Here is a 10,098-nt window from a genome sequence, read left to right on the forward strand (position 1 = left end):
CATATTAAAATCTATTGGCATTTTTCTGATCTTTTTACCTTGATAAGGAAGTGTCTTGTAAAAAGTGCATACAAAAAAGAAAAAATTAATCCAAATGAAAATGGTGACACTGCAATTATCCTATCCTTTCCTATCAGGGAATAACATCTAGACACTTTTCAACAAAGCCAGAGTTGCATACATCATAAATCTTGTCCTCTGTGTATAATCACATTCTTATCAAGCATAAAGAAACACTCATTTAACTGCTGAGCAACTCTGACCCAAAAAATCCTTGTGTTAGATTCTGCTTTTTTTTCCAGACAGTAACCCTCTGGTAGCACAAGCCATGGCAAATTTTCTTTAGGAAAGATGTGTTTTCTACTCTAAACTTTGCACTTTCTGTTCTGTGCCTTGTTCAGAACAAGGGAAGCTAGGATACTCTGTAAAAATGAAGTAAAACCCCAAAAAACCCCACAAACTAAGTAACACATGCACTAAAATGCACAATGCAGACAATGAATTGAGTGATTCCATGCAAAGCCATAATTCAGCATGAGCCAGAGCTAAGCCTGGACAGATCCCAGCTAACTCCTGCCCCACTCTCCATTTGTTTGTTAGCTCGACCAGAACAGCCACTTGTGCCACAGCCCTGTGGGCTCTGTACACATCAATCTGCACCCGAGCTGGCACACTGGGACAAAGTGTCAGGCACTGAGGTGCCTGGTGGCTACACAGGAATACTGAGGAGCACAAGAGGATGTAGTCTCATGGTCATCAACCCCACCAGGGAGTCACCTTGCTGTCCATCTCTCACTCCCAGCAACAGCAACACAGCATAGGAACAGGAAGCAATGGCTCTACAAGTTGCATCCTGCGTGGCTTATCAGCATCAGCTCTATATGACAGAAAACCCCTTGAGCTGCTTCCAGGTGGGATTGATCCCAGAAGCAGAGTAACTCCATTCACACAGCACTGCACACAAGCCAATTGGATGCATGCAACCAGCTGGCCACCTCTGTCTCCTTGCACGATCTACAACTTAAATCACAGGCAGAAGCAGGAGCTCACTTGTAACTGCTAATACTTTTCTCCTTTTCAAGTAGCTCCCTTAAGTTGAAACTTTGGGGGGCAAACACTAAAAAAAGGAAAACAGCAGAACATCAGCATTTCAGGTAACAGCAGTACAAAAATGCATTATTTCACTTCTGCTGTAAACCCCTAATAACTCCAGGCTCTGTGTAGGACTGAAAACCTGACCAGAAGCAACACCTGTTAAAGCTGCAATTCCCACACAAGTTTTCTGCCCATTAATTCAACTAGACTATCAAAAAAGCAGGTAAAGCCATCTTGTTTTGCTTAGCACAAGAACATCTAGAGGGCACAATCACCACACAGACATAACTAGCAGGGGTTCCTTTACACTGTTGCAAATGGCTGCAGATGCCTATCTACATCTTGTCTCACCTGCTCTCTCAACACTGTCTTTTCAGCACTCACACAAGCGACTCCTGCACAGTGACTCTTCCCTATCAGCACATTCAAAAACATAAATTTCCAAATCACTTAGTAAAGAAATAATTTTCACTGTGCATAGGAAACACACCATACAACTCATACTTAAGTTTACCTCAGGACTTGTACAACATACCGAGGTTCTATTTGCTTCCCTGTCAAATATAGCTGCATATACAAAAAAAAGAACAATTCCAACAGTTGAAAATTAGTAAAGCAAGTGTTTTATGGTTACGTTTTCAAGTTGCACTAAAAGGATTTCAGAAGGGCAAAGGCACAAATGCATAAATGAACAAACACCACACGTTTCAACATCACAGAACTCCTCCCACTGAGAAAATGTTTTACCAGGATACTTCTTCCCTGGAAAACCAGTAAAGTTTAGTTAGGGGCAGCTGAATCCCAAAGGAGCAAACAAGAACTCAACCTAGGCTCTGATTTTCACTTCAGGGTTTCAACTGAGAACAGCCCCTGGGGGTGCAGAGACAGGACAGAAATGTGGCTCAAAGCGTACATTACGGCCACCTTTGCCCTCGGGGCCTGGGTTCCTTTTCTTCTTGGCTCCTCGTCCTCGCTGTCAGACCCATCCAGGAACTGCACCCCTCGCTGGCGCTGCCGCTTGAAGTAAGACACTTTCCTTGTCCTCTGGGCTTCAGGAGTTTCTGGGATGGTGGAATACTCTGTGCAAGACATTTCAATGGGAGAAGAAAGAGGAGACAATGACTTACGACTTCACATATTTATTTCTACTCAGAGCATCAGGTAGCTATGATTGTTTTTAGAGACACAACAGTCAGTTAAACAGAACTCACTTTCTCATGCACACAAAATTCCTGTCAGCTGCATTTCTTAAAGTGGGAACTTACCTGGCAAAGGATCTTCAGCTCTCTTACATCAAACAATTTTTATATTACAACATTTAAGAGAACATATATTTCAGGTAAATAACTATTTATAAATGAACAAATAAATACTTATTTTTAGATAAATGAATAATAAGCAAAGTCCTCTGAACTACTTCCAGGCTTATCAGAACATGGACAGAAACAAAAGCACATTTCTCTCTTTTCTCTATGAAGAGAGAAAAATTGATGTATAGAGCAGAGAACGTGACAGCTGCAGAGAACATTTTCTGTATGAAAGAAATCTCGTGGAAAATAAATTTTAAATGACACACTGTGGCAGCACTGAATGAAAGGAGAAAAATGATAAATCCTAGAAGTACAAGATATTTGCTGACACAGGAAACTGCAAAGGCTTTGAAAGGCAAAGGCACCCAATAAACTAAAAATATATGGTACCAAATGTTACAGAGTACACTACAGAAATAGAAGAAAACAACTTCAAAATGGAGCTTCATAGCGGCTAAAAGGATGGAGGTGAATGTAACTCAGTGTCTATAAGGAAACATCAACAAGGGTTCAGTGACAGTTCAAAAGAGCAATCATCTAAGGCTTAAGACTTCAGGTTGTTAAAAGCCTTCCTTGTCCAACAATCCAGGAGCCACTCTGGCAGCAGCATCTGAGCTGGGACCAAGACCCTTCTGCAGATACAGATCCCACATTCACAGAGTCACACCAGGTTTTCCAGAGCACCCTCAGATGTCTAGATCCCCAACATCATTTAATCAAGGTACAGTAACAAAACCACAGCTCCAGCTGGTGCCTCTGAGGAAAAACCCCCCACAAAAAAATCCCGGGCTTTTACACGCTCACAGTCTAAGTGCAGGCAAGTCTGGAGCCATCAGCTCCTGAGTGTCCTGTCCCTGGCAGGGCCATGGGCACCTGGGACCTCTGTGCAAGGGGTCAGCACTTCCCTGCCCCCTGCCTGGGGCTCCCCCCACCCACAGCTCAACCTGAGCCACTGAGCGACCTGCACTGAATGGATCCCTCTACAAGGTGACCTTAACCACACACAGGAAAAATCCAGGATAAGGGGCAGCAGAGTCAGCCACCAGCTTCTGGGAAAGCTGTGTTTTAGTGATACTACTGTCACAGGAAGTCCTCATGCAAAAAGATCTTCAATTCTCATAACAAAACAAAGTATCACAGGCATCCTCTCCCCCTAAACACACCCATCCTTTTTTAAAACCCATGTGCTTGTGAACCAGGGATGCTGCTAACTCTGGAACTACAGATTTGGCTAGAAGTAAAGGTAGTTTCTTCTCTCTCCATTCAGTAATGTAGAAACTTGCTAAGTCAAATTACTAGAATGTAACATCAGTTTGCAAGGCTAATTTGCCAGCAGACAGTAGACACAGATGAACCTAGAATAAATTAATCTGATAGTCAAATGCAGAAAGGAGCCACATGGTGTCTAATTCCATCATCTGGGATAAAAGACCTAGTTTTAGTAGAGTTAGCAAAATCTAAGTCTTTGCTATCACTTTCAAAACACAATATAGATTATAGCAATGATTTTTAGAAGAGGCAAAAGTCTCACTTGGCAAATTACTCTTATTTTGAAAAGCCTTACACATGCAAATTCAGGAATGCATAAAAATTATTAGTTCTGAAGTAGTAGTACACTGTTCCAAGACAGACCTCCCTGCATCCAAGATCAACATGCTGGCAATGGAAGCTTCCTGAGCAATACCTTCTTCTATCTGTCCATTTTAGCAAGGAGATGTGTTGTCCTTGATGCACTTGCTTCATCTGAAAACTGATTAAGTTTTTAGATGAATACAGGAGAGGAGCAAGAGAGACCTTTGGGAACATTATGAAGTTGGGTTATCAGGGCAAAGGCTACCACAATAGGATAGAAATACAAAACACATTAAAATATGTGATTCAATATCAGAACAGGCCTATAAGAAACATGAGAATTTCACATCTATACTGAATTAAGAGAACAGATCACGGCAGTTTTCATGGATCTTTGCCTTGCAGATTAGACTAAATTTCAAACAAATTCTCCTTGTAAGCAGTGTGACACAGAAATGACAGGTGCTCATGACAACTTTGCTAAGAGGCTTCCTTACTGAATTTAAAGGAAAAACACAAGGAAATTTTACAAAAATATGACAGTCTTAAAAATAGTTTTATTCTACAGTATAAACCTTAGACAAGATTTATATCTAAATAAAGAGTATTTACTGTTTCACTTAGTGATTTCTCATTTTATTTTTATTTTATTTAGCAATTACTGTCCAGTCTTCATGACAGCTCCTAACTTTCATATTTAAAAAATGCTGAGTTACCTGATGAAAAAAAAAAAGCATTCTCCCTCTCAATAAAAAGCCCAATCTTCTGCACTTCCTCCACCTATCCCACTGAACAGAGTACCCTACTAACTGGGGAGGAAGCAGAAATCACACATTTAATAAGGAATGCTCATTTTTAGAGCAAACTGTAACTTTGTAGAGTAGCAATAGATGAAAGTCATAGCAACAATATGTAATTGTTGGAGGCAGAATTTTCTGATTACAAGCAATTCAAAAGAACTATTAAGGAATACCTGCAACCATAAGATCAGATTTTGACTCTGAGCCCAGAAATAGGAACACTCATAAATATCCCTGTATGCACACATTAACATCAAAACCAAAACCCAACAACAACCACCAATTTTTGCTACCACAAAAAGAGAATCCACTGCCCTGTAATTCTAAACACAGCCTCCTACACAAATCATACACCTCACTCTGAGAAAGCCAGCTTCTCTCCCAAGTAAAAACAAAGGTAAAACCACAGCAAAAACTGAGGCAATACTTAAGAGGCTTACCACATTTACTAACATTGTCCAACAAGCATTGTCAAATAGAAAGTAACTTCCACCTAGTTTTGGAAAGCAGCATCAAGCACATGCTGCTCAAGCCTACATGGTAATAAGAATTCCCTTTTCAAAGAAAAGTCTTTTCCATTGGCTAAAATAATCCTAAATGTCAGTATTACTCTAAGGTACTTCTTAAAGCTGCCCTTTTAAAACAATGATCACTTCAACATATCTTCTTATGAACCCTTAGAAAACTTCACTTGATACTGCAGTCATCACTTCTTTCCAGAAATACTCCAAGTAGAATTACACTCTATGAACTGAGAATAAGCAAAAAACAAGAACTTCCACAGATCCCAGAGAAAATGACAACAGAACAAAAAAGAGCAGTGCCAGTGCAAGTGAGCTCTGAGCATTATAATCTCAAAGTGTAGTCATTTAGGATACATATTCAAACAGTAGAGAGAGGACATCAACAAAATCAGCCATCAATAATGGGGTTATATATTGTAGTTTAATTTATTTTACAACTTTTATTTCAATTCTTTTTGGAAGCTTAGTAAGCATGCCTTTTTGAGACCTGAATAAAGGCCTAATTTTGAAATTCATGTTGGTAATTATTCTAATTTGTGCACTTCTGGTACAGTTCTGCTCCATTTCTACAACAGTGTAGACTAATCTCATTATCTTAGTATACTGAGCTATTTACAAAATTAAAAACATCTAAATGAAAATTAAGATGCTTGTTTCCTTAACAGATTAAGAGATTCAATAAATATTACTATTGAGTAAACAATACTCATTTGCATGAAAAACTGTAGTAAGCAACTCCAGTGTATTTTTCCAACTCTTTTTAGAGATATCTACCATGTATAATTTGGTGACTGTCCCCAGAATTGGTTTCTATCCCTCAGTAAATGCAGTGCAGAATTATTCCTTACAACCTGTGTAATTTTACCTGCAGGTCTGTGTAATTTTGAGCACAGACAAGTGTACAAAGATGAACAATTCTTGTGGCCATCACACCACAAACTGCTTATTAAAGCATAAAGGATGAATGTCCAACACAAAGGAATGAGAAGCACGACCTACAGACATAAAGGGGGTACAGAAGCATTTACCAATATTAGTTTGTTCTGGGAAAACAAAACTAAAGAAAATAGCTAAAAAGGTAATGGTGGTTCATGACACAACAGACAACATCTGACTATACTTTTTGAAGATGGATGACATTTAGACAATCCTATACTTTGTTAGATGCATATTTCAGGGCATTTGATAAAACAGAAATATGAAGAAATCTCTTGGAAATTATACTAAACTATTTGTGCTACCAAGGATAAAGATTTTTAAATTCTTTTTAGATCCACACAGTGGTTGGACTATGTCAAAGTTGTTAGCAAAAGAAAACCAACCAAGTTGTTAGGGATTTAGTAGCATTTTTGTTTGTATAAGTGATGTAAAGATCACACTCCTCTTCTTTCCCCAGTTTCTTGTATTTTACTTGTATCAGTATTTTGTCAATCACCTTGTCCTCAGAAGAAATCTGAGTAATTGCTGTCCTCACATGATTCACTGAGCATCAGGACAAGTCATTTTGGTGAGCCTGGTGTAAACTGCTCCTCACACAGAACAACTCCATAGCCTGACTTGTTGGTGCAGTTAACAGCAGAGAGTGACAAACTCAGCTTTGGGCATTTCCATGACTACTCAGCAATAACAAACCCAACAAAAAAACCCTGTTTTATTTGATCCAAACCAAGAAAAATTTTGTCTTCATGACATTAATTAGGAAACAAGGAGGACAGGCATCTGCTCATCAAATCTAGTCTTCTCTATTACATTTAAGTGCCTCATATCATGCAGACAAAATCTGAGTGTTTAATTTTTTGTTAACTTCTGTAGACGTAGAATATGTGATTTCATTTCTTAAAAGGTTATTAATTCTTTAAAGGGGTTACATAACATTCATGTGCAAATAAGTGGGAGAAAAAAAGTAAACCACTTGATCTTCTTTAAACACTCAATATCTGTGAAAGATGAAGCATCATGTATTTGCAGAGCACTACTAATTACACCTCAATTTTAAATGTTAATTAGTGCCCCAGTTCTCCACCAGCATCTGTGCCCATGGATGTTTATTTCAATTGGACACCTGCTGCAGTTCTGCCTGCTCTTGCACTCTACCCTGTTTCACTGTCAGCTACCACCATCTCCCACCAGTTTTCCTCACAAGCACTCAGCCTGGCATTCCATGTCTTTTAGGCTGGCCTTCACCTTTCTTTTTATTACCTTGTATCTGAACTAATGCCTCTAAATTGGGTGTCACACCCCTTCTCCACAGTCCTGCAGAACTGAAGTCAAGGGAAACCAGCATTTTGAAAAACAAGCAGTGAAAACTGTTGGTCCAGCTACATGCTTACACTGACAAAGTCCACAGGCAGATTAAAGGATGAAGCACAACACCAAAATAAAGTAAATCCCCAAACCACTAAGGCACAAAACAAGCAGCACCATGCATTACTGCACAACTACACTGAGAGCTCAAGAAGGGCCCCTGCACTCAGTAACTCCTCCAGAGCACAGGACAATGATTCACCACCATCAGGAAGGGAGCACCTGCTCCAAAGTGCGCTTCCTCAGAGTGCCCATTGTGCCATACAAGCACTGCAAAGACACATCAGCAGGAGCCAGAACTAACAGCTGCTCACGTCTTCTGTAAAGTCCTCCCTGTCACCAAAATTCTTTGCAACAGGTTACTAGTTCCAGACTGGCAACTTACATGTTTTACATATTTAACACAGAACACTGCTTGATATTTACTAATGTAAACACAAGAGCACTCCAATCAACTGACAACAGTCAACCTGCACTAAAGCAAACTTTAGGGAAGAGTAAATATCCACCTTCTGTAATTCTGACTTCATTCAGTGTTAAAAGAGGAACTCCTTGTGCATGAATGGTTCTCTATTATTACCTAGATAAGGTGTTGTGAAAAACTGCCTTGGACCAAGAGAAAGTCACGTGCCAAAAAATGCAGTTAAACAACATCGAGACATTGTTTCATTTTTTGAATAAATGCACTTTCAAAGTCTGTCTGATCTCTCCTGTAACACCTGTAATTTGACAGCTATACCACAAGTCATATGCTATGTCTGAGAAATAATAAAATAATCAGCAGGAGATACTGTCTGTTTCTCAAATGCCTCAGTAACAGGAAAAACACACTGGTGAATGTGATTACACAGCCAACAGCAATTTCAGTCCTTAGTATTAACCAGCAAATCCAGACAATAACAGCACATCCCTACTCAGTCTCAGCCAAAGGAAACTAATACACTATGACACAATCAAGGTTTTGACATTTCCATGAAAACCCCAAGCTTCTGCCCCAAGAGGACAAACACTACAACAAAACCAGTAACACAGTCAGCTTCTGAGACTCAGTACCAGGTCTCTCAGCTCTTTACAAAACCAGGCCCAAGTGAAAAGAAACTGCTCCCTATAGTTTCAATTCCATCTGTAATGCTCCATGATACATTAGACAAGGCCTCTACTGAGAAAATTAAGTCTACAGTGTTGCATCTATCAGGCAATTAAAAGTAAAAGCCATTTCTTCCTCGAAAACACTGAAACGCTAGCATAAAATAAGTATCAGTAAATAGAGTTTACAAATAGGAAAACACAACACTCTTTCAACATTTAATCTGAAACTTACTTAATCAATTGAAAAAAACAAGTTATTTCAGAAGGTTAACGACTTGCCTGTAAATGCACATGTTCAATGAGAGCACACACTGCTGCAAATGAGGACACTTTAGTGGAAATTGTTGTGAAAGGTTTGCACAGAACAACACATTTGTAAAACAAGCAAAGGGGGCAAAACCCAAAATGACAAACACCAAAATAAAAGACAATTACTTCATTTGTAGGAATTAAGGACTTCCACTGCCCTTCATGCAAAACACGTGACTCACCAGTTCTCTCTGTCACGTCCGAAGCCGGAGTGCCCGGTCTCTTGTTGTCACCCGCACCTTCCTCCTCCTCCGCTCCGGGGGCCCGCACGGCAGCGCCAGGTGCCTCGGCGCAGGCGGCCGGCGGGGACGGCGACACCGACACCTGCTCCGCGCCCTTCCCCTTCCTCTCGAAGCGGAACCGGTCCAAATTGTAGAGGCTCATATTCTTAAGCTTCCTGCGGGAAGAGCCATGAAGGGGAGAGAGCCGGCAGGGCCGGTCTAATACAGACAGTAAAACGCTGCCAGAGGAACGCGCGGCCAGGGGCGCTGTCAGGCAGCGGGGAGGCTCCTGCCCAACCATCCATCCGCCCACCCACCCTCTCTCCCTCTCCCCCGCGCTCCCCCGGCGTCCCTCCTCATCTCAGGGCGGCGGGCCCCACACGCACCTGTGGCGCAGCGGGAAAGGCGGCAGGGAGCGGGAGCGGCGGGCAGGGCGGGCCCGGGCCGGCCCCCGGGGCAGCGGCGCGGGCCGGCGGCAGGGCGGGATGGGGCCCGGGCAGCGGCGCGAGCACGGCGCGCTCCCCTCAGGAGCGGGGCGCGGGGCTGCTGCCGGCGCGCGGCGATGACGTCACGGCCGCTACCGCCAATCGCCGGGCCGGAGCGCGCGGGCGCGTGCGCCTCTCGTGTGGAGGGCGGCGGGAGGCGCTGCCCTGTGGGGCGGGAGGGACGGCGCGGCCGGCTCCTGCCTCTGTGGGCTCTGGGGCTGCCGCCGGGACCGAGCGGGTCCAACTCCACACACCGCACCTGCCAGTGACGTTTGTGATTCCAGATCATCGCGTGGTCACACCCCGCCCCACAGTTCCAAGTTGAAAAGTTTGGGCGGAGAGCCGCGGAAAGACCATCATGGGAGATCCGGAGCCCTAAAATACGGGGT

At 42.2% G+C, this 10,098-nt stretch overlaps 1 protein-coding gene across 4 annotated transcripts in view; it reads right to left on the reverse strand.

Moving 5' to 3' along the window:
- SMARCAD1 (SWI/SNF-related, matrix-associated actin-dependent regulator of chromatin, subfamily a, containing DEAD/H box 1) overlaps positions 1-9,664 on the reverse strand; it is a 40,291-nt gene extending 30,627 nt beyond the window's left edge. For 3 of the 4 annotated variants that reach the window (XM_063156607.1, XM_063156606.1, XM_063156605.1), the window contains exons 1-3: positions 9,611-9,664; positions 9,186-9,400; positions 2,009-2,174 (exon numbers count right to left, since the gene is read on the reverse strand). In XM_063156607.1, coding sequence (XP_063012677.1) covers positions 2,009-2,174; positions 9,186-9,387 — 368 coding nt within the window. In that variant the 5' untranslated portion in view covers positions 9,388-9,400; positions 9,611-9,664. Of the gene's footprint in view, positions 1-2,008; positions 2,175-9,185; positions 9,401-9,610 lie in introns of those variants that run through there. The other variant, XM_063156608.1, reaches the window with a different exon arrangement.
- Positions 9,665-10,098: the final 434 nt, after the last annotated feature.

The sequence above is a fragment of the Melospiza melodia genome, chromosome 5 (assembly GCF_035770615.1).
Source record: "Melospiza melodia melodia isolate bMelMel2 chromosome 5, bMelMel2.pri, whole genome shotgun sequence".
NCBI classification, from domain to species: Eukaryota; Metazoa; Chordata; class Aves; order Passeriformes; family Passerellidae; genus Melospiza; species Melospiza melodia.